A 25000-nucleotide genomic window follows, 5' to 3' on the forward strand; every position below is an offset into this window, starting at 1 on the left:
GAGAGTGAAGGAGAGAGAGTGAAGGAGTGAGAGTGAAGGAGAGAGAGTGAAGGAGTGAGAGTGAAGGAGAGAGAGTGAAGGAGTAAGAGTGAAGGAGAGAGAGTGAAGGAGAGAGAGGAGAGAGAGTGAAGGAGTGAGAGTGAAGGAGAGAGAGTGAAGGAGTGAGAGTGAAGGAGAGAGAGTGAAGGAGTGAGAGTGAAGGAGAGAGAGTGAAGGAGAGAGAGTGAAGGAGAGAGAGTGAAGGAGAGAGAGTGAAGGAGTGAGAGTGGAGGAGAGAGAGTGAAGGAGAGAGAGTGAAGGAGTGAGAGTGGAGGAGAGAGGAGGAGAGAGTGAGAGGAGAGTGGAAGGGTAGAGAGAGTAGAGAGAGTGAAGTGAGTGAGAGTGGGAGGAGAGAGAGTGAAGGAGAGAGAGTGAAGGAGTGAGAGTGGAGGGAGAGAGTGAGAGGAGAGAGAGTGAAGGAGTGAGAGTGAAGGAGAGAGAGTGAGGAGAGAGAGTGAAGGAGTGAGAGTGGAGGAGAGAGAGTGAAGGAGTGAGAGTGGAGGAGAGAGAGTGAAGGAGTGAGAGTGGAGGAGAGAGAGTGAAGGAGTGAGAGTGAAGGAGAGAGAGTGAAGAGAGTGAAGAGAGTGAAGGAGTGAGAGTGAGGAGAGAGAGTGAAGGAGTAAGAGTGAGGAGAGAGAGTGAAGAGAGAGTGAAGGAGTGAGAGTGGAGGAGTGAGAGTCGTCCTGATGGCCTGGAATATTCCACTACAACCTGTTTACCTGAATGTTTCATTCTCTCCAGCTTTCGTCAGAACAGGACGTTTTTTGGTTTCTTGTTGTAATCCTCTCTCTAAGAACAAGACAAATAAGAGCTGCTGTCAATCACTGCTGTCCGTCTGTTTATCTGAGTTTGTTGTTAGGTATTGTGAGGTGCCCTTGGTGTCCAGAAAATGTGTTTCATAATGTGTTATCCATGACACATTAGTTTTCGTGCTGTAAAGGTTCACGAGTGCTTGTTTGCACACAACAATTGGATTCTAAAAGCTACTAATGTATTGTGATGTTGTAGTGATTTGAAGCTAACCTGCTGATTGTACCACCTTTAAAACCCAATGTTCACAACACCTTAGGAGGATCAATGACCACCAAGTGGCCTCAGAGTAGATACATATATTCACATATAACCCCCAAACCCTCGATCCTGTCATTTCCATTAGACGAGGCTCTTGTTTCTGAGACCATAGACTGTTTTGTGCGACTTTACCAAACTCACAGGTCTCCAAGCAACTGGGGAAGGGACAACCTGCCGTGAAAGCTACTGTCACGGCTCATTGGACAGAGGAGAGGGGGGGGGGGAGTCTAGACGACGGGACTTACAGGGATCATAAGACGAGAGGGGAGCTGGAGGTGAGGGGTCAGAGGTCACCACACACACCATTTGGAACAAGAAAAGGGTGACTTTCTGGTAACAAAAGGCAAACACAAAAGAAAGGGAAGGAGTGTACTCAAAGTGTCGCACAACTATGGAGTGTGTTGACCCAATAATGATCGCTCTTTGTCTGAATGATGACCGCTTTGTTTACACCCTTAAAGCTTTTAGAGAGTGAAGGTTTCTAAAGCTGTTGATGCATTCAGTCTTATTGTTGTTTGTGGCTCTGAGGCAGTTTGCACTAAGTGTCTGCTGCACATTAATTGCCCGATATACCACCAAATACACAATATGTTGCACCCGCGTAAAACAAAACATTGGCTTCGAGACAGGCAAACCCCTAAGTGCTAAAATGCTAACTCATATCCAGGTTTAGGACTCATTCCTGCACCACTCTCTTAAAATGTCAAGCACTTACAGTTACCCATGTCTCTGTATGTCTATTTTTTTTTATGTTCCCCCTCTAATTCACAAACTTCCAAGGATTTCAAGTACCTGTGGAACCATGAATTTACTCAGTAAGTATTATATTCTTGTGCAAAACTAAATTGCAAATTAAAGAACTTAAAGGTCCCACGTAATGCTTTTCCGGTTATTACCCGTCCCCTTGTGTGTTATGTAGCTTTTTCTGCATGTAAACGGTCTGCAGAGTCACAAACCCTCAAAGTACACCCTGTAGCGAGTAAAACTCTAACACAGAAAAGACCCGTCTATGCTGCCCCAGAACGCCTCGTTGGAGATTTCTCATTTTCCATTGTTTACTTCTTGGGTATAGTGACGTAACGTAACGAGGAGCGGGACACTGTGAGCTGGCTCACTGGTGTGGGGTCTGCGAGACAGCGAGACAGCGCGGAACTCAGCCTGGGCACACACAAACTCCCAGCCAGGCTGCGGGTGTGTGTGTGTGCCCAGGCTGAGTTTCGCTGTCTCGCAGACGGCCACTGGGCTCACAGGGAGGGGGGGGGCAGGAGCTCCAACAAGCCGTTTAGGACAGAGAGTGAATACACATATAATACAGAGATGCTGTATGAGAAACCAATGTGAGTTTGGAAAATTGCACAATTTAAATGTATTCTAGTAGACCTCAACAATGGAATTATGATCAGTATAAATGGCCATGACATGGGACCTTTAAGTTACCCATGTCTGTATGATTCAAAAGCGTTCAATGCATTGATTTTCCCCCTCCAATTTAAACAAACTTTCAACGACCTGTAGGAGCCAAGAATTTCCTGATTGACATTAAGTATGTAAGTACGATTTCTGCCCCTTAAATTGAATAAATTCAAGGATTTGTGGGACCTGACAGCATAGCGTAAAGTAAAAAGGGAAATCAATTAAACTTAGAATTCTGGTTTGGTGCATCATGTGACATTTCTAGAAATAAACAAATGACCATTGTCTACTTTTCCCCTCAAATCCACAACTATTCAAGGATTTTAAATACTCGAAGGAACCATGAGATTCACTCTGATAGCATAGCTTTATTACACTGACAAAGTTGATTTGACATTACAGAGGAACATGTACCTTCAGGATTTTTTATGTACAACATATCAAACATACAGAGACAGAGAACAGTGTTAAACACAGACAGAGTGGTGGAGGATCACATGATCACAGCAGTCTTTGTTCAACTCTACTTTACACAGTGTCATAGCTGTAAAGATCACGAGATAAAAGGAGCATCACATCCCCCACGATCCTCTCACTATTTACAAAATGGCAGTGGTCGGTCTAGAAAACAAAGCATTGATTTGATCGTCGTTCGTGGCACAGTTCACTCACCGAGAAAGAAGAGGCTCATCATCAATACAAAAATATATAGTACAGCAATTTTCTTGTCATAGCAAACATTCATACCTGTCCGTCAATGGCCCAGTGGCATCAGCAGCCATTCAGATAAAATACAATAAAAAACATCAGCTGCTACACAAAGTAAAGAAAAAGGGCGTTGACCTCGGCAGTGGTTTGCAAGTGTTAGCACATTAACAACACATTCTGTTTACTTTGCATCACAGCTAACAGGATCAATTAGGCTTGATTACTTAAAGCAGCCATTAGTTTCCATCCATTTCAGGACAATATGAAAACCCTTGAGTTGTGAAACCCATGACAGTTTATCACAAAGCCCAGATGAAAGCAGATATTTAACTTTATCCTGTTATATTTCAGTCAAAAATGCAATCTGATAAAACGTCTTGAAACTAGCACACCTAAAAGGTCCGACTGAAAACATGAAACATTTATGAAAAATGCATGAAATTAAGAAGATGATCTCCTTGGTTTTGCAGTAAAACACATATTTAGTACATCAAACTGATTTTTTAAAACAATTTATGAAAACATGTTCCCCAAGAGTAGTCCTTACGGATTAGCATGTGTCTATTTCATCATCAATAACCAGTATGATCATCATATGGCATATCTCTACATTACAGTATACATACTGTTCACACTAAAGAATGAATCTATTTGCACTTAAACTGCATTGATATAACATTTTCAGGGTTTACACAGATTTAGGCTGGAGCCACACGAGAACGGCAACGCAATCAAACCGAAATCGTTATCAAAAAAGTCTTCTGTCCACACGCAATAGGCACCAGAAACGTGTCCTTCCACACGAGACCGCTCGACCCGCTGTAGTACATATGCCGGGCCTGTAAGTGGCGCTGTACTTCCGCCACAAAATACACCAAAAGCAGCGAAGAAGACTTCCGAGCATGGTTTCCATGGTTGCCCTTCTGTTTATTCTCCGCGGTGGATTTAGCAGCAGAGGTGGGGAGAGGCAGGGCTCTTTTTCTCCGTCAGCAGCTGATCTCTGATCTCTCTCTCCTGTCCGATTAGACTTCACTCGCGTTTATGTCCATATCGATCAGATCTAGCTAGTTCTAGCTAATGATATGACTGCATAAGTGTCAAAGGACACCTAAACAATAAGCGACATTTTGACCGGAGAATTTTAGATTTTGGCTAACGGAAACTCTGCCGTGCGGGGGGGGGTCTGCTGGAGGCACCTGCTGGGTGCACTGTCCTGCGAGATACCGGGACCTGGCTCGAAACACTCGGAAAACTGTTGTTGTTGTTGGCGAAACACATCAGCAATGACGGGGGTGACACGGGGGTGAGCAGGAGAGGTGGGGAGAGGCGGGGCTATTGCGTCATCGTTATCAGAAAATGATCGTATATAGGGCGTAGACTCGGAGCCGTTTGGCCCCCCAGATCGTTTCGTCCGCAGATCTACCCACCTTGGGACCCGTTATCGTTATCGTCGGCCTCGTGTGGCCGAACCGTCTGTGTGATAGAGAACTGTAGCGGATACGACTGTTACCTTTCTCGTGTGGCTCCAGCCTTAATGTCTCAAGCAAGAATCTGAATGTGATTTTCATACTGGGCAGAAATGAATAAAAGCCATTAGCTGCATAGATTAGAAAGAAAACCTGTATAATATGCTTTTAAAAATAGTCAACATAAGTGCAAATTGTACATGATTTGTAGTTAAAGAGCAAACACACTGTTACAGCCTTTTACATTAAAATATTTCTTCATAATGCACAGAAAGTTAGAAGAGAGTCACATACAGTAACAACACCCTCCTGTCTGAAGCCAGATGACAGAGAGACTAATAAAGGGACATTTTGGGAGTCAAATCTTTAGGAAACAATTAAGTATTTGACAGTGTTGTCCAATATCCAAATCACTGACATATTGACATTACCTTTTAAGTGTCTAGTACAGGAAAACAAATGTGTCTAAGTTCCTTTTTTTTACCAGATTCAGACATATTATTGTTGACATTTACCTGTCCTTAAATCCTTAAAGTGGACACACAGTGATCCCAGGACACAGTTCTCACTCGTCCTCCTCCCTAAAAAGAAAAGCTCAAAGCGTTCAGGTGAATACATGTTGTCAGAGATGTTGTTTTGACATGTTTCAGGGTTCGAGAAAGGAAAATAAAGCGGACAATAAAAAGGGTTTAGCGTTCGGACCCTTTTCTTTGGAAACACCTGGGGATTTCACACAGCTGAGTCACAGAGAGTTTTTTTCTGCAAGCACGTAAAAGCTAATGGTCCAAAAGTACTGTAATTACAGAAATAAAGCATCCAGTGAACTGCACACAGGCAGGAGAGATGGTTTTCATACACCTACACTTCCCTCGCCATCATTGACTTCCACAGTTACACACCCGAGGCGTCGCAATCCATCAAATGAGGCCTTTTGAGGAGGTGTGACATTTTCTATACATGGCCATTTGTCAAACATTCACATTACAGACGGCGGAAAGAGTCCTCGTATCGGAGCACATTATGCCACCCACAGAGGAGCAGGAAATCCATCCTCCCAATAAGAGTTTTTGGGTGTTTCGTGATAGCGTTCGGTGACGTTTTGAGGACTTCCTGTGTCTAATTGTCTTGTAAAAACGCAGGAAGTCTGACCTCATGATCCTCGGGGTCATGAAAGGTCAGAAAAGTCCATACAGAGGACTTCAGTCATATGGCGATGCTCCAAAAAGTCACATTTCAGTCGATTATGTACATTTATTTTAGTGTTTTTCCTCAGCATACAGTGTTTGGCAAGTACATACAGTAGTTCTTCATCACCCTTTGCTTTTTCCTCTCAATTTCTGAGTCTTTTCCCGCCCAGTTTTCCTCTCTCAGGTGCAGCATTCCCGCTCCATGCGGCAGAAGAACTGGGATTGTGTGGGCAGGGAAGTGGAAGGGTCGGAGGAGGAGGAAGAGGAGTAGGAGACGTTGGTGTTGGTGGTGGAGGAGGAGGAGGGGGAGGAGGAGAGGAGCGAGGGGTAAGGGCTCATCTTCTCGATGTTGACGTAGGTGGTGTTGAGCAGGACGTAGTGCTCGCCGCTGAAGCTGGAGAAGATGGAGGAGATCCGGGCCACGAGGTCGGAGAAGGAGGGGCGGCGCTCCGGCTTCGGGTGCCAGCACTCCACCATCACCGTGTATCTGAGAGAGGAAGAGGAGAGGCGTCTTTTACTGGTTCTCACATTTCATACTAAATAGACAAATCTCACACACAATCTGTGGGAATGTCATTAAAGGTCAACATGTGTCCCCTCTGTGTAAAGAGACTCTGAAAGTTTCAGGAAAAAAGATTCTCTCTCTTTTTGTCCTGATCCATTTATATAAAAACCTGTCTGAAAATGAGCTGATCAGATTTGAGCCACTTTGTGATGTCATAATGTTTGTCTGGCTTGTGTAACCATTAGCCAATCACCAACCAAGGTAACCCCCCCCCCCCCCCCTTATCACCTGAATCTCCTCCTAGAGCACCATTGTGTTCTTTTTAACCAAATCTCTCTCAGAGGGGCGTGGGGAGGGGCTCCTTATTTTCATCTAAAGTAACAGACAGAGAATCAGCACTTTGGAAACAGGGCTGAAACAGAGGGGATTATGGGATGCTGCAATGATCTGTTTGGTGTTTCAGCCAATCAGAGACAGGTTCTGTATATATCTGAGACCTGGGATATATTGATGAAAAACAGTATAATAGGGGACCTTTAAGAACATACATTTTGGGATAATATTCTACAAGTTTAGACATCCTGGAGTACCCAATGCTGTTGGATGGACTTCTAAGAGAGGATTATATACTGGAAATGATCATTGTACATGGACATATTGTATTGAGTATTAAACACCTGAACTTTTTAAAGAACATCAATAAACATTCATCTATTTGCATTTTGCTAATTATTTATCTAATATATATTCCATTTACTTGTATATAGACTCTTCTGGCACTATTTCAATTTTATTTGTATTTACTTGCACATTCTCAAAACATTCTCTTGCACTATTTTATCTGTTTTATTTGTTCTATGTCCTATATATATATATATTCATGTTGCTCTGTTGGAGCCTGTGACCTATGTTTTTCATTGACACATGTACACTGTAGCTACTGTGCACACGACAATAAAGCCTTGAAACTTGAAACATAGAATCCCATGCACTATTTTTTCCACCATGTCTGAAGAATATTGTACATTGCATTGTTGGAGGATCCTTTAAATTCTTTCATCTGTTTTGAAATGTTGTTTTTTTACAGAAGAGTATTGTTCTGCTTCTCCTCTCCCCTTGTAGACTTTCATGCAATAATAAATCACTCATTATCCACCATATACATTATTGTATGTTCTAAACTGAATCAGAAAGGCTGCATCTTGTATACTAGAATACATATTATAAGGTAATTTCAGCACACAGGCAAATGCACCGTAAGTATTCTTCCTTCACGGTTTTAGATATATTAAATTAAGATGCCTAACAACTGATAATTATTCCAACGTGTCTCAGGGAAAACTTTCACACCATCAATCCTTCATTTTTATCAAAATGGCAACAAAACTCTTAACTCTTGTCTCTTATTATTTAATATTATGTTTTCTTCTTCTTCCTCTGCTATCTTATTATTGTTAAAAAGGAAGCAGATTGGCCCCCCGTTACAACACCTCCGAAGTATCTGTCAGCGACCGCTATCACCGAAACGCCCCGAGAAGAATCAGCGGTGAAGAATTGCGGGAATGTTTGCAGACGTGCATCACCATCTGATGTCTCTGTTTAATTTACAGCTTGGGAACTTCTGCCTCCCTCACCTGAACACTCCCACTCCTCTCACATTTCCACTGTGTGAGGCAGAGACCCTCCTGTTATCTGAGCTGATGACATCACACTGACTTTAATGGATGAAGACCGTTCAGTGTGTGAGTGAGGGTCTGCTGTTCTGACACTCAGACACTTTACTGTGACTTAAAGGGACATTTTTATGTAAATAAGTGTATCTTTTTCTTCTTTTGTCTATCCATCATGACTTTGAATACATTTGCAGAATTTTCATTATCCGGATAATTGTGGAAACACATGAACACATGAGCTCACTATCATTGTAGGGGAGTTAAAAATACTGCCTGATTAAAAAAATACAAGGATTTACATTAAATATCTACAAATATATCCTTTGTTAATGCAGGTAGACCCTATGATTACCTCATTTAGGATTGACATTTAGATTGATTTTAACCTAAAAGGATGTTTACCATAATAACAAAAAAAGGGTTTCACATACAAATAATTGTTTCTTCCAACATGTAAGGTTAAGGGACTTATTTAAGTGCAGGAGGCCCTATTATGCTCAGGCATTTTCCTATCGTCATAAGACTCGCAGTCGAGGTATTTATAGGGAGGCGTGTGGCGCAGTGGAATCGTGTGTTGGTGTTCGGATCAAGGGAGCACAGGTTCAAACCCCACTGCAGTCAGCATGCCGTTGTGTCCCTGAGACACTTCACCCCCTCAGTCGCTTTGGATAAAAGCGTCTAACAAGTAACATGTAATGCAGGGGTGGGGGACCGCGAGACCATTTGGTACGGCCCTCGAGGTAATTTATAAACACACGCAAAAAAGAAAAAAATTAAAGAAATCTAGACCGTCATGCCACAACCGTGCACGTGCATGCATACGCGAGTCATGGTAAGATATCTGGATTAAGAGGTTGCTTTTTCTTTGCACAGCATGAAAGAAAGGTGAAGTGAATGGGCTGTGATTTTTGTATTTTTAAGCAGAGGTCAATAATTTGTACGGCCCTCGGAGGATGTTGAAAAAATTGAAATGGCCCTTGAGAGGAAAAAGGTTCCCCACCCCTGATCTAATGTAATCAATGTTTCTATTGACTGTAACCAAGGTTCAGTTCAGAGCTACCTGTACATCTGAAATAGTTTAATTAGGCGTAGTTTCACCACATCGTGTCAGGACATTTTACCGGCACAAATCCAAAATCCAGAAACAAAGGTGATCTCATCCCTCACTACCAAGGCAACCAAAAGACACACATCATAAAGAAACATGCTCTACTGGTATTGGATTTCCCTCTGAAACTGTCTCTTTGTTTAGCAGTGAAGCAGAGAAATGACTTCTATCCGACCCCCAGCTGTGATGAGACGCTCCACAGTGAGAGTGTTTCTGAGTGTTTCTACAGAAGATGATGGATGATCTGAACCCGAGTGGATTTTATTTATGACTTCCACTGCTTACACAGCTCCTCTGTGACCCCCTGCTGCCCCCCTGATGTGTTGGAGTGCAGCTCTCCAGTATATCACTCACACTAACTGAGCAGGGGGAGGTGAATGACAGGTGTATGTTTATAAATGTGTGTTATCATGAGTGTGTGTGTGTGTGTGTGTGTGTGTGTGTGTGTGTGTGTGTGTGTGTGTGTGTGTGTGTGTGTGTGTGTGTGTGCACTCACAGGGCGTCGGGGCAGAACTCGGGCTGCAGCAGCCTCCTCCCCTGCAGGAGGAAGATGGTGATGTCGAAGGAGTTCACGTCCGAGTACGGAGGAGCTCCTCGGGTCATCAGTTCCCATAGCAACACGCCAAACGACCACTGTAATAAACACAAGGACATTAACTTTCAATATCGTCCGTAAAGCACACTTTTGTTCTAAGTTCACAGGTATTGAGTGAGATTGATAACACTACAAACACAACATGCGTCTGTCTTTAAAAAGATCTTAAGACAGCAGTTGAATACTTGATTCTGATTGGTCAATTTGGACATTCAGCGATCTGCTATTGGTCGCTCTGATTATAATATTTATATATATTCATAATTATCCTTAAATCACACTTTTGTCCTTGTAAGTTCACAGGTATTGAGTGAGATTGATAACACTATAAACAAGTTTTATCTGTGTTTGTTTTTTAAAAAGAGCTCAAGACAGCAGTTGTTATTCAAATGTATTACACAGCTGAGTTGAATACTTGATTCTGATTGGTCAATTTGGACATCCAGCAGTCTGTTATTTCTCAATAGCAAAGATAGAGTAATAGAGTGCTGCTAAAGACTGTGTGCAATCATATCAATCCGCAGAAAGAAGTCCGGTCATTTTAACATCCCGCATCCGAAAATCCATGGAATATATTTTGGAATAGTCACTTTTATATTTTTGGAAAGCACAACACTTTGGATTCATGATTTCTAAACTGATTAAATCACATATGCATAATTAAAAGGACATTAATACAAACCCATAAACACACAGAAGACACTAAAGCACACACATAAGCACATATCAAAGCTAATAGGCACAGACACTTAAAATACATTCACTTTCTCCAACTCTAGAAGATACATATTGTAGTTGTTGTGTTGTATGGATGCATTGAATTGAACGTTGTTACACGATATATTTGTATGTATTGTAGTAATGTAAACTCGTCCTCACCACGTCAGACTTGGGGGTGAACTTGTGTGTCTGCAGACTCTCCAGAGCCATCCACTTGACGGGCAGCTTCACTCCGCTCTTGTTGTGAACGCTGTAATATTCTTTATCGTAAACGTCTCGAGCCAGCCCAAAGTCTGCCACCTTCACCGTGTAGCTCTCATCCAGCCTGTCAGTGGAACATAAATCAATACATTTACTTTAGTGGCTTTTTAAGAACTGATTTCTCTTTATTTTATCATGGGTTATTGTTGAATACGGTCTATAAAAGTAATACAAATCAATCTGAGGTTTGAAATAGCTTACACAATAGCAAGTGAGAGCACGAAGTAGCTGAGAAAAGCAGGTCCCATGTACCTTCCCTCAGAGCTCTCTATATTTCAACAGTGGTCCTCAAACCTTATCAAACACCCTCCTCCTCCTGCATTCTTGAATTTAAGATTATTTTTTTACTTGCCTCCTCCATTTCTTCTTATCAAACATTTAAAAAGTGAGTTTCTAGAATCATAACATTAGATTAAAGTGATTTTAAATACATTTTAATGAAAAAAATTGTCAACATTCTCTTTGTTTCTTCTTGTTTTTTTCATTTTCTTTTCCATTTAACAATTATTATTGTTCTCACATTGTTCAGGTTCATATCTCTTCTATTCACACAAGTTGTTTTTACTTAACTGAGTCTTGTAGTCTTTCTACTGGGCTTATTTCGTTCTTGTTTCTTCCTATTTAGGTCTCATCTCCTGTATAAATAATACACATTTAACATTGAATGAATAGATGTTAACTCACATGCAGTTTCTGGCAGCGAGGTCTCTGTGCACAAACTTCTTGGAGGCCAGATACTCCATCCCTCTGGCCACCTGCAGCCCGAAGCCCATCAGGTCCTTCACTGTGGGGTTCTGGGGGGAAAACAACCGTCAGGGGGCTTTAAATAACTGCATTTCAACATGTGCTGCGTTAAATAACTTATTCAGGACGTACTGTACATCTCAGTTGCAATTGTGACAGGTTAAAATATGATACACTAATAGCCTGTTACAAAATGCAGGGCATAGTAAACCCTGCTATGATGTTAGAATATATGATAAGGTCAAAAGATAATTTATTACATTACACATACTAGGATGAACTAAAACCACAAAAGTGGGATATGTACTGTAGGTTTCATGATGGAAAATTCTAGGAAAGTAGTTTATATTTACTTGTTTGAATTAGTATTTAAAACAATGTGGAAGTGTTCTACTAGATAGTCTTAATGTAGCATCCTGAGATCGATTGCTTTTGTCTACACCACCTTCATTAGTAAGACAATCAGTGTTTTGCACACCATTTCATAGTCACACAATTACTCCACAGCGTGCATCTCTATATTTGTTATAGTCACTTTATATATTATATATTAAAAGCTTTTAGCTTGTATTGTCAAAATGATACTTATACTGTCTGTTATGTGTGATTGCACCATCGGGAATGCTTGGAATTTCGCTGTACTCTGTGTAGTGACAATAAAGGGAATCTATCTATCTATCTTAAATATGAATTACAAGACCCTGCATGCATGTATCTGTGGTACGTACGTGTCCCTCGTCACGGATGAAGTTGCGCAGGTCTCCGTGCTTCATGTAGGGAAGCACCACCAGGGGGGAGCCCACCGGAGGAAGGCAGATCCCCAGCAGAGAGAGCACGTTGGGGTGGGAGAAGTCCTTCATGATGATCCCCTCCTTCAGGAACTGGGACACCTCCTCCAGGTCTGTGATGCCTTTAGAGATGATAAGAGAAGAACATTGACATTCTGTGGATGAGGAAAGAGTCAGCATATACAACATGGATTGGAAGATCTAAAAAGTGGAGATAATGGGACACCCCCTCCAGATCTGAGATTACATTTATAAAAAATGTAATAAAGAAACCGTCATTTTGTAGATGATAGTTATATGAATACCTTGATATGAAGAAAGACGATAAGGAGAAGGTACATTTCAAACTTGTAGGGAATGTAATGGTAAGACATGTGTGAAAATAACTTGTATAATTGCAAAAGAACACCATCCAGAATAATTGTGAATCTGCAAGAGGGGGATTCTTGCCATTCATTGTTTTTCTATATTATTATCTGTACAATGTGTATCTGTATGTCTGTGCCATCTTCTTAAAATGAGTAGATTAGTTTGAAAGCAAGTAAAGGACAAAGGGCTGTTGATGATTTGGGGATTTTTTGAAGTACAGTATTTATTAATATATATTTCAAACTCAAGTGGAGTGGACAATCCTTCCTGAATGTCCTCACCCCAACCTGACCCCACATAAACTCCCATTTTGCAGATTGCCTCTCTGCCTCTGACTCGGCTGTAATCTGATTACTCTGGAGCTCTTCATCTGAGGCTCGACCCCAAAGACGGAAAGAGATGACATCTGATTTCAGAGCCTCAATCTGTCCACTAAAAATGACATCATTGCTGTGCGGATGCTCCATCATACACTCCTCATTGAGGAAGTACTGTCTACAAAAGAGGCGATTTGTCCTTAAAGAAAATGTATTTACGCGTGCGCCATATGATGGAAATGTTAATAGTCTTGGGCGATTATCATACACTTGTCACTGAGGAAGTGCTGTCTACATAGGCGAGTTGTCGTTAAACCAAAAACCAAACAATTATTTTGTTTATCCGGTTGATTTTCCTTAAGTTTCAACAATCAAACATATTACATGACATTACATGTTACTTGTTAGACGCTTTTATCCAAAGCGACTTACATACTCAATACTGTGGACAATCCCCACAGGAGCAATTTGGGGTGAAGTGTCTCAGGGACACAACGACATGCTGACTGCAGTGGGGTTTGAACCTGTGACCCCTTGATCCGAACACCCACACACAACCCACTGCACCACACGCCTCCCTACATATAAAGAACAATGGCTTTTCCTTGTTCTGGGGGGCCTAATCACTTCTCCAATAAATACCAAATCACCTGGTGCATCAAGAAGAAGCACTAAAAACTACTCAAATTAGACAAAAATAATGATCAAATTACTATATACAAACCAGCAAAACAATACATGTTACACTATTAAGTTATACAAATCATAACTAGCTCCAAAACAATCTATATTCAACTATTTATCTTAGTAAAAAGCATCACTTGAAGCTTTCAGATATAACAAAAGACCCAGTGCCCGGAGAAATCACTAAACCTAATAAAATGGTCCCAAATCCCAGAGGACAGGACCCCTGCAGTTAGACCTAACCCCCCCCCCCCCTCTCCATATCATAGCAGCATCAATCTCCCTGGTCATGTGACAGGTTACACGATTAGAGGAGACCCTAATGCCGTCCTCGCCATCGGACCCTCGTTCATCACCATCAACCCAGAGAGGATGAGATGAGACCCTTAATGCTATTGGAGCGTTGTGATATCATGCATTAAGTATGGACATTTATTATGATGTAGGAGGAGGTGGATGTGTTTGGACAAGGAGAAGGTGTGTTGTGAGGGTTAGGGTTACTAAAGAAAAAACAATGTGAAATGTCACTTTAGGAGGAATTTGGGTAAATCTTAGCTTAGATTTTACATAACGACGGCTTTGGATGCAGTGATCAAATTGTAATTCTGCAAGAAAGCCTGTCTTTGAAAGCAGATCCAGAGACAAATACAGCAACATATTGTAAGTTAGTTATACTCAAAATCAATACAAATGAATATTTCTGCTGTTCCTGAGCAAAGAACTACCCCCACAATTGTAACTGCAGGTATTTAAAGGTCCCATGTCATGGCCATTTCTACTGATCATAATTCCATTGTTGAGGTCTACTAAAATAGATTTATATTGTGCAATTTTCCAAACTCACATTGGTTTCTCATACAGCATCTCTGTATAGTATGTGTATTCACTCTCTGTCCTAAACAGCCTGCCCCCCCCTCCCTGTGAGCCCAGTGGCCGTCTGCGAGACAGCGAGACACAGCGAAACCCAGCCCGAAACACATACACACCCGCAGCCTGGCTGGGAGTTTGTGTGTGTGCCCAGGCTGAGTTCCGCGGTGTCTCGCTGTCTCGCCGACCCCACACCAGTGAGCCAGCTCACAGTGTCCCGCTCCTCGCAGCAGCGAGCCTCGCAACGTCCCGCCGAGTGTGTGTGTGTGTGAGGAAGTCCGCGGATTGGTCCAAACGTAACAGCTCCGCGGACGTCACTATACCCGAAATACGTCACTATACCCAAGAAGTAAACAATGGAAAAAGAGAAATCTCCAACGAGGCGTTCTGGGGCAGCATAGACAGGTCTTTTCTGTGTTAGAGTTTTACTCGCTACAGGGTGTACTTTGAGGGTTTGTGACTCTGCAGACCGTTTACATGCAGAAAAACCTTCATAACACACAAGGGGACGGGTAATAACCAGAAAAGCATGACATGGGACCTTTAAGACATCTTAAAACAATGTAGTTACCATATGTATATTTACAAATCGACCAATGGGTACAAATAAAATAACCTGAATCTGATATTTGAACATGTGTGCATGGTATTGCAGAACACAACAGTTTTCGGGAAATGTGTCTGCTTTCAATCTGCGTACTGTTCCAGATTTTCACATAAGGTCCTGTCATCTAAGTATTTATGGGAACCAGAACTAAAACAGGCTTTGAGATACAAAACACACAGTTAGGAGAAAGAACCTGCATGGTGATTGTCAGAACATGTCCGCCCATCTTTAGGAATTAAGTTAATATTGGACAATTGCCACAGATAGATGTGAAGCAGATCATTTCAGAGAAGCAACACAATATCACAGTTTAGAGGAAAAAGGGTCTCTTTCCATATTTCGAAAGGCGTTGGCTGAACTTTGATCACACGTAAAGGCTTTGTTATCCAGACTGTTTCTACCTCTTTCAAAACGGCACAGCTCTCCCACTTTTAAATGACGATAAACTGAACGTTTTACATTATTACATTAGAGTATTTTATCATACTCTTCTTGTATGTTATCTACTTTGTGCAATGCCTTGTTTTTTTATGCTGCTGCAACGCAAAAATTGCCCAAATTGGGATCAATAAAGTTCCTCTTATCTTATCTATTTCTTTTTTGTATATGTATATATCTTGTCAACATTTATTTGATCACAAAACCTCTTTAGAAAGACATTAAACCCCCAAATGTCCCTGGTAAAACGGCCAAATATCTTGTACTGAAAAGGAGTTATGGATGCAAATGTGTGAAATTAATATTGTTTTGAGGCAAAGCATTGCAGAAAAACAGTACACTCTATAAGTTTAGAAGACTAAGTGTCACTTTTCCTTATTTCTAAAGGCGTTGGTTGAACTTTGATCACACGTAAAGGCTTTGTTATCCAGACTGGGAACCTTGAAGATTCTCTGTTTACTTTGCACAACTCTACCTCTTTCAAAACTGCACAACTCTCCAACTTTTAAATCTCTATTTTGTTATATTATAGTATTCTATCATACTCTTCTTGTATTTCTTATTTGTATATATCTTGGCAACATTTATTTTATCACAAAACATCTTTAGAAAGACACTAAACCAGCACATTTACCCGGTAAAACGGACAAATATCTTGTACTGACAAGGAGTTGTTCATGAATGCAGTACACCAAATCACACTGCATCAGTTTAGAGGACTTATGGCGCATTTCCACTGCAGGGCCTCGCACGGCTTAGTACGGTATAGTTAGGCCAGGCTCACTTTATGCTGCGTTTCCATTACAGTTTAGGAACTGGGGTAGTAACTATAGTAACGCAGTGTAGGCGGAGCCGTGACGTCATCTTCAATGCGAAACACAAACCAACATCAGCTGTTTGCTGTTAGCACTCAGAGCTCACAGCTCCTCATATCTGTTCAGAAACTAGACAAAAGTTAAACAAGTACAAACCACAGACTGTCTGTGTCATGGCGAGTACAGTCGCTGGTTTATTTATGTCTGTAGGCCGATCTCCATTCCGAAAACACGCATTTTAAAAGTTTTTTCGCCTGCCGTCTGTCTGCAGACTTGTCAAAGCATTAATTCATGGTTTTTACTAACCGGTATCAGTATGTTGTTACTTCGGCATCATTTTGAAACGTGTATTACAATTAAATCACGGTAAAATATGTTCATCTTGTTGTAGTTTTAGCCCCCTTGCCAGCGATTCTCTCTGACCATTCAGCAGTCGAGTGTTTACCTCACTAGTTTAGCATATTCAGCCCGCTTGTTGGCCCGGTACGAACCTCGATTTTGGAGGGCCAGAAAAAAGGTGAAAAAGTAGCCCTGAGCCGGAACTACCCCGAGTGGAAAAGCAAAACGGGTTTGGCAAGGCACGCTTAAACCGTGCTACGCGCTGCAGTGGAAATGCGCCATAAGTGTCACTTTCATTGTTTCTAAAGGCATTGGCAGGATATTTCCCACGTGCAGGGTGTTGAGAAAGATACTCATCTCCCAAATTTCCCCAGTAAAACGGCCAAATCTCTTGTAATGAAAAGGAGTTATGGATGCAAATGTGTGAAATGTATATTGTTTTGAGGCAGAGCATTGCAGAAAGACAGTAAACTGTATGCTTGAAAGAATAGATGTCACTTTCCATTGTTTCTAAAGGCATTGGCAGGATATTTCCCCACGTTCAGGGTGTTGTACTCACGGTTCAGAGACTTGACGGCGCAGTGCTGCTTCTGCCCGTCCGGCTCCATCAGCGTTCCGTGGAAAACGCATCCGAAGTGCCCTGCAGGTCACAACACGACGCGTTACTCACAGTTAGTCAGCAGCAGGGAATTCAACAAGCTCCTGTTCAAACCTTAAGAGACCTTTCCAAAGAAGTTCTTAATCACCCAGCGGAAAATACACCTCTCTGAAAGAGGTGCGACACATGAGATGCAGCACGTTCAGACATAGCAGGTGTACGAAATAAGACAGGATCAAATCACACTTCAGGATGTTAAACAACTATTTCCTTTTTTTTTAAACGGAACGTACCGTTACTAGGAATTCATATTAAATGTTTTGGGTGGGAACTTTTGCACCGCATCTCTAACGATGAATGTTGAACAGTAACTACGTACATTTACTCAAGTGCAAAGTATTTCTGTTCCCTGTTGCATTCCATTTCTAATCCACTACATTTTCAGAGATCAATAATAATAATAATACATAATAATAGATTTATTTTGTAAGCGCTTTTACAGGTGCTCAAAGTCGCTTTACAGAGATAGTGAAAAAAAAAGAACGACAAATAAATATAGTTAAAGTCACAATAAAATCAAGCAATACAAGAGAGGTGAGTTTTTGTGAGTTTTTTTAAGGTGGTGAGGTCAGTGCAGTCTCTGATCAATATTATTATATATGTACATTTTACTGCATATTATTACAAATTAAAACATGTTTAGGTTAAGTTAACCCTTGTGTTGTGTTCGAAAGCTGTTACCGTTCATACGGGTACATTTTGACCCATGATTTATCTCAGTCCAAAACACTCAAAAATAATGACTATCATCCAATATTGTTTTAACTACATCATAACAAACGTATTATGCATTCATAACCGTACAATCCAGTTGTAATTTTATTGTATGGCCCCAAAAAACATTACACCACATATTTAAAGGTGGGGTATGTCATTTTGGAGAAACCAGCTCGAGTGCGCTAGAATTTGAAAATACACAGCCGGAAAAAATCTGCCACTTCCTTACAGAGCCCGGGCCGGCTAAAATAACTGGATGGCCTACCTGCCTGTCAGCCTTCCATCTGTGCACAAACTTATCTCGTGCCCTCATTGGTCATGTGCGCGTTCGTGTGTGTTGGAGGAGGGGCTCTGTAAGGAAGTGGCAGATTTTCTCCGGTCGTGTATTTTCAAATTCTAGCGATCTCGAGCCGGTTTCTCAAACTTACCTACCCTACTGTACCTTTAAGTAAAACATGTGATTCAATTCACTCATTATATTTCCTATAGTGAAGACAGTGGATCATTACGTTATCTGACTATAATAGACTAATATTAGAATACAATCTCCCCCCAAAAAGTTTAAAATTATTGTTACAGTTGATGAAGGGGGTGGGGGAGGGGTGTCTAAAGCCAAAGATGGATCTTGATTGGGCCAAATTTGACCCAGAGTCACCCAAAACAATTCTGCTGGGTCTCCCCAGACCAGAACACCAAATGATACACTTTTTTTTTAGAGACCTTCAGACTTGGCTACAATTGTCAAAATCAGTTTCGTAGTGTTTATATAGCTGTTGTGGAGGATATCATGAAGCCTTGTTCCGATACAAAAAACTAGAGCGTAGTTAATTTTAACTTGAAACGGGTCACGGGAGACCCGAACACAACATAAGGGTTACAGTAAGTTAAGTATTTTAACTTTTGGTGAAATACCAGGCAGCTAATATATAGTAAATTAAATAAGCTACTCCTTTACACTTAAGAAAACATAACGCAAGAAACTACAGCTTGTACATTTATTTGCACAAACTGAGAGTTCCTGAAAACCAGATTCTAATAATTTAAAATGCGAACAATGGCCAATAAAATGAAATCTGATTCTAATCACATTTTCGTTTCTGTTGACTGTCCTCAGAGTTTCTCAGCCTTGTCTGTAAATGGAAGCAGCTGCATGGCACCGTGTTGACGAGGAGGACACTGCGGGCCCTTTTCAGATATTGTGTAATCAGCCTTTTATTTATTTCCATTTCCCCTTTGTCTTGACAGAGATTCAGATCATTCATTGGCTCCACAATCACAGAAGTTCCAGTAATCAGATAACAATCATTCCATCTTCCCATTACTGACGCATTTAGAGCAGAAGGGGGGGATTTAAGACGTAAGATGCAGCTTTTAGCTTCACGCAGAGAAACGTTTCAACAACTGCTTTTAAAACAAGTATCTATGTGTGTGTGATTAGCCTGTTTTTTTACACTTTTTCACAACTAATTTATACGGTGGGAATCAGATGCAAATGCGTTACAACAGCCTAAAACACTTCCATGAGGAGAAACGTGCTGAAGCTTCAAAAACAATGCATGTAGAAAAACACAAATGTGCCAAAACTCATGCAGATGAAGAAACATCTTGACTTAGCAGCATCTAGAAAACATTCCAACATTCACCGACTTGACGAAACGTGAGCAGCGTTTATTAAAAGCGTTGCAAATACACCATGAATGAAAGCTTCAACACGATATGCTGTGTTAAACTCTTTTAGCAGGGAACTTAAACCCCAAATGTGCCACTTATAACTGCTAAAGTTGTTGTTTTGGGAGTATTGTATGAAGGTGTGTGTGTAAAAATGTTTAAATCCAATGCATAAGCGAGAATTTGACTTCTTATAACGGTGTGCACATGTACAAATGTGTCTTTGAGTGTGTATATATAGGTATATACATATTTGCACACATATTTTTATATATATTTGTTTTTGTATTTGGGATTGTGGGAAACGGTATTTCGATCTCTCTGTCTGTACACACACACTGGAAGATTGACTTTGACTTAAGTTGTTGTTTTGGGAATATTGCATGATGGGGTGTGTGTGTAAAAATGTTTAAATGCAATCAAAAAGCGAGAATTTGACTTCTTATAATGGATTTCTCGACGCCCTTTTCTGTGGATTTCATTGAAAATAATTCCTTGAAACCCCCAAAACAAGCATTTTCTGCATAACAATTCAAGTTTGGAGGTGATTTCATATTGTCCTTTTAGTCTCCAACAGCTCGTTCCAACAGCTCGTTTGAAAAATAGTACCTTGTGTGCATGTTTTTTGCATGTTTTCACACATTTCACAGCTCATTCTGATTTCTTGAGTTACCCTCAGCCTCACACTAAATCTCCCCCTGTAGTAACCCAGTATGGAGCTTAATTCATTAAATAACCCACGAGCTAATAGCCGATGCCAAACCCTCTTGAGTTATCGCGCATTTTATTGAATTATTTCTCTTAAGACTTGAGGGCTTGCCCCAGCCTGAGAGGAGGGGGGGGGGGGGGGGGGGGATTAAATGAGCGCAGCGTTCTCCTATCACGTCTCTGCAAATGCTCGGGTGTTGGATTACGATTTGTTGCAATGGATCCTGGGAATACTAGCTGTGAACAAATCACCAAACGCCACTTTTAAAATCCGGCAGGCTCTTTTCTTCAGGGGATAAATCACCCTGGGGGGGGGGGGGTCAGAGGGTTTTTTCTGGGTCTTTTTGCCTCTTGATGTTGAATTTTGATCTGTTGGTCTGACCCTCCTACTTTAGCCCCACAATAAGAAGTGATTTTGTGTCAAGCGAAAGCAGCCAATTAAGCTCTTTGTGGGCGACTTTGTGAAGCTTTACGTAGATGTCTAATTTAATCTGAGCTGGATAATAGCATCACTCCGGAATCAGGAACAATCCCAACATGAATTAATGCAAAACCACCAACTTTTGTATTATTATTTCTCCTTTTTAATACTTACGGTCAGCAGCCAAAACATTACTTTTATTACGATGCAATATGGATCTAATTCATTAAAATGCAAAACACTATAAATAGACGGAAATGAAAGAGATGTATTGTCTTGATATAGCCTGAAGTAGAGGTTGATGTAAAACAAATGTATGGATGAATGAAGTGATTACAAATACCTGACTGATTCACATATATAATCAGCAGACTTATTGTATTCGCAATTCAGCATTTGTGTCTTCTTTCCACGTGTTAATGCACAGATACGTCTGAACATATCAGTGTTAGTAAGTGGGAGTAAATGTACTCTATACTGAATTATAAATGTACAAATATGCAATAAAAATAAGCGGATTGAGAGAACACCATTCAGAAAATTGTTGTTTGCAGCATTGTTTTTTAAATAAAAACAAATATCAGTGATAGTAAATCCGTGTTTCCTGATTTTATATTTATAGGTAAACCTTTCAGTCTTTTTTGAATGATGTATCTATTTTATTTGTCATTGTTATTAATGGATATGCACAGCCAAAGCTATTTGCCTCATCACAATGCTCTTTAATACTCACTGATAACATCATATGTTGTGTTATTGTTGCTTCCCTGGCACTCTCTTTAATGATGCTCCATCCTGGATATTGCTTTAAAAGCTTGGATATAGCAGATTGTATTGACTGGATCTTTATGCAAAACATTTCAACTTAATAAATATCTTCCTGGAAGCTTTTTATACCGGGAAACGCAGAGAAAATCATGCATTTTACATTTTCCCTTTGTTTAGAGTATTGGGAAGTAGAGGTGAGTAGCTAGCATGAGCAGTAATAAGTCACTGAACATCAGCAGGAGAGGACTCTTTAAAGTAGAGACACTACATACTGATATACACCTGAACATAAGCAGGAGAGGACTCTTTAAAGTAGAGACACTACATACTGATATACACCTGAACATCAGCAGGAGAGGACTCTTTAAAGTAGAGACACTACATACTGATATACACCTGAACATCAGCAGGAGAGCACTCTTTAAAGTAGAGACACTACATACTGATATACACCTGAACATCAGCAGGAGAGGACTCTTTAAAGTAGAGACACTACATACTGATATACACCTGAACATCAGCAGGAGAGGACTCTTTAAAGTAGAGACACTACATACTGATATACACCTGAACATCAGCAGGAGAGGACTCTTTAAAGTAGAGACACTACATACTGATATACACCTGAACATAAGCAGGAGAGGACTCTTTAAAGTAGAGACACTACATACCGATATGAAACCTGAACATGAGCATTATATGTCCTTTTTAACCACTGCTTCAAAAAGATATCCTAACAGTAAAGAAAGTTTGTGTGACTGACCTCGTCCGATGACCTGGTTGAGGTGGAGCAGCAGCTGGTCCCTGGCGATCATCACGTGCTGCACCTCTTTGAGCAGATCAGGGTGGAGGGAGGAGGGGTCGATGTGGATGGGGGCCATGAGGAGGGGAGACACCAGCTCTCCATCCATCCCTATCCCCATCCCTCCCAGTCTGGGGGACAGCAGCTCCCCGTTTCCCCCGTAGATTGGAGGAGCACCTCGGCACGTCTCAGGTCTGTCGGTGTTCTGATCTGAAGAGGCAGAAGACGGGGTTAAAGGCCAGCGGCTGTATCAGAGGGGGGGGGGGGGGGGGGGGGTTAAAGTGTGTCACAGGAGCAGAAAAACAGCTACACAGGAAAGAGGTACTTGACACTGAGCTGGGAATGTTTTTGATAATAATACTCTTTTTATTGTAATTTTTTTAAACATTCAGACACAACATACATACATACAATATACACCCGCATAGGTGTGCAGAATAGTTACTGCGCATATAGCACACTCCATGGGTGACAATAATCTCACCTTAATCTTATAGCAAGATATCTATGTATATCTCAGCCTACATACCAATTAAATAAAAGCACAGAGAGAACATTTATTAAAATGAATCATAATCATAATGGCCTGAGGTGTGGTCCCACTCTGCATTATTACACATAATTTATTCTATACAAATATCTGGGTGTAATGTCTCTTCAAACGCCTGCTTCCTTGTGTCTTGTCTTAATATATGTCTTGATGGATGCTGCAAATGAAGCTGCTTTGATGCAAGAAAAATGATCGGACAATAAAGTATTATCGTATTGCGTGTTAGTGGAAGAAGATAAGTGCAAAGCAACAATACAAAAATGTTATTCGAAGAAGGGGACAGACGTGGTTAGTGCAATTATGACTGTGTATGTATTTCAACCACTACTTCAACCCTACTCTCCCTGAGGAAAGGCTCATTAGTAAGTCTACCTGCTCACATTGTCAGTCTTTCAAGTCACTTTTTAACAGGAAAATTGCCTCAGCCATCATACTTAGGATCAGAATACATACAGACCCCCTCACATGCCCTCAGGATTAATGCTCCAGAAACTAAAACCACAGGTGAGTCTTTAGACCACCTCCATGTCTCATTTGGCCGTTTTTGTTGTTGTGCTGACACTTAATTAGATATTTGTGTTAGAACATGTCAAATAAACATTGAATATAACACGACAGGTGACGAAGCGAGGATGCTTTTCCCTTTTCTCTACAAATTAACTCAAGGAAGTTTAAGACATTTTACGTCCATTTATTTTTGTATTGAATAGCCATCATTTGCAAAATACAAACTGTTATTATCAAAGGTTTACTTTGGACTGTGCAAGTAGATTTCTATCTATTAACATCAGCAAAAGTTCCACTTGTTAATTTATGAAATTACTCCTTGTAATATGAAATGAGGCACTTGAAGTCAAAAAGTAAAATAATTGTATTTGAATTTAGTTTTATTGCACACAAAGTCTGCTTTCATCAACTTTGTTTACAACACAACAGGAACATTAAGATGAATCTACACCAGGGTAGGTGAACAATTATTTGATAAGTTTTGATACTGAAGAAAACATCTAATAAAGATGAATAATAAACAATATCTCAAGCCCTTTTCTAACATGTATTCTAAGTAAGGCTGTCAGTCGATTAAAATAGTTTATTGCGATTAATCGCATGATGTCCATAGTTAATCGCGATTAATCACAAATTAATCTCACATTTATCTGTTCTAAATGTACCTTAGAGGAATATTTTTCAAGTTTTTAATACTCTTATCAACATATGAGTGGACAAATATGCTTTATGCAAATGTTTATTTATTATCATTGGAACAATGACAAATATTCTCCTGAATATTCTCAACACAACAACCTGGAACCTCTCTCTCTCTTCACTCTCTCCCAACCCCGTCTACTTCTCTGCACTGAGCCAGTTGCTCAAACAGACAAGCCTGTTTACAGTTGTCGGTGAAATGCCGCTCCTCTGTCTTCATAACAGTCAAAGCATGAGACTGAAGTTCCCACCTAGGCTCAAAATAATGCGCTGTGATGTGCAGTCGACACGTTGGATGCGATCCGAATTATCTAACGCAGCCCCTCGTCCTCCACAATGTTAAGCTGTAGCCACCCATTTAGCTATCGCTGTTGTTGTCCAGGCGTCTCCCCGGCAAACTTTCAAGCGCAAGTGAACGGCAGGAGCGGGGCTGTCAGCATCAGCTTTGTGCTTGGCTTGCTGTTTAAAACACCTTTTTTTGTATCCATATCTCTCGCTAGAATCTCCCACCATCCAACTAACAACAACAACAACAACAACAACAACAACAACAACGTCAAGCCTTCGGGCTCTGAAACTACGGGGCAGGCCGAGGACAAATACACATGCGTTAATCACACGTTAAAATAATTTTTTTTATTAACGCGTTAACTTGACAGCCCTAATTCTAAGCAAATGCATGGATGCTTATACAGTATAAACATCAGAGGGGACACTGTTAAGAAAACAGTTATATTTAGTATGTTTGTAGATAAATCTGACGGAATAAACTTCAGTCTTTTTTAAAC

At 40.7% G+C, this 25000-nt stretch overlaps 1 protein-coding gene across 4 annotated transcripts in view; it reads right to left on the bottom strand.

The window, feature by feature from the left end:
* Positions 1 to 4691: 4691 nt before the first annotated feature.
* The window catches only part of met (MET proto-oncogene, receptor tyrosine kinase), a 90284-nt gene continuing 69975 nt past the window's right edge, over positions 4692 to 25000 (bottom strand). For 2 of the 4 annotated variants that reach the window (XM_034149111.1, XM_034149109.1), the window contains 7 exons: positions 22418 to 22666; positions 17274 to 17354; positions 12219 to 12400; positions 11431 to 11540; positions 10645 to 10810; positions 9667 to 9803; positions 4692 to 6371 (listed from right to left, as the gene is read on the bottom strand). In XM_034149111.1, the coding sequence (XP_034005002.1) occupies positions 6065 to 6371; positions 9667 to 9803; positions 10645 to 10810; positions 11431 to 11540; positions 12219 to 12400; positions 17274 to 17354; positions 22418 to 22666 (1232 nt within the window). In that variant the 3' untranslated portion in view covers positions 4692 to 6064. The remainder of the gene's footprint in view (positions 6372 to 9666; positions 9804 to 10644; positions 10811 to 11430; positions 11541 to 12218; positions 12401 to 17273; positions 17355 to 22417; positions 22667 to 25000) is intronic. The other 2 variants (XM_034149108.1, XM_034149110.1) reach the window with 1 other exon arrangement.

Source organism: Trematomus bernacchii, unplaced genomic scaffold (assembly GCF_902827165.1).
Source record: "Trematomus bernacchii unplaced genomic scaffold, fTreBer1.1, whole genome shotgun sequence".
Lineage (NCBI taxonomy): Eukaryota > Metazoa > Chordata > Actinopteri > Perciformes > Nototheniidae > Trematomus > Trematomus bernacchii.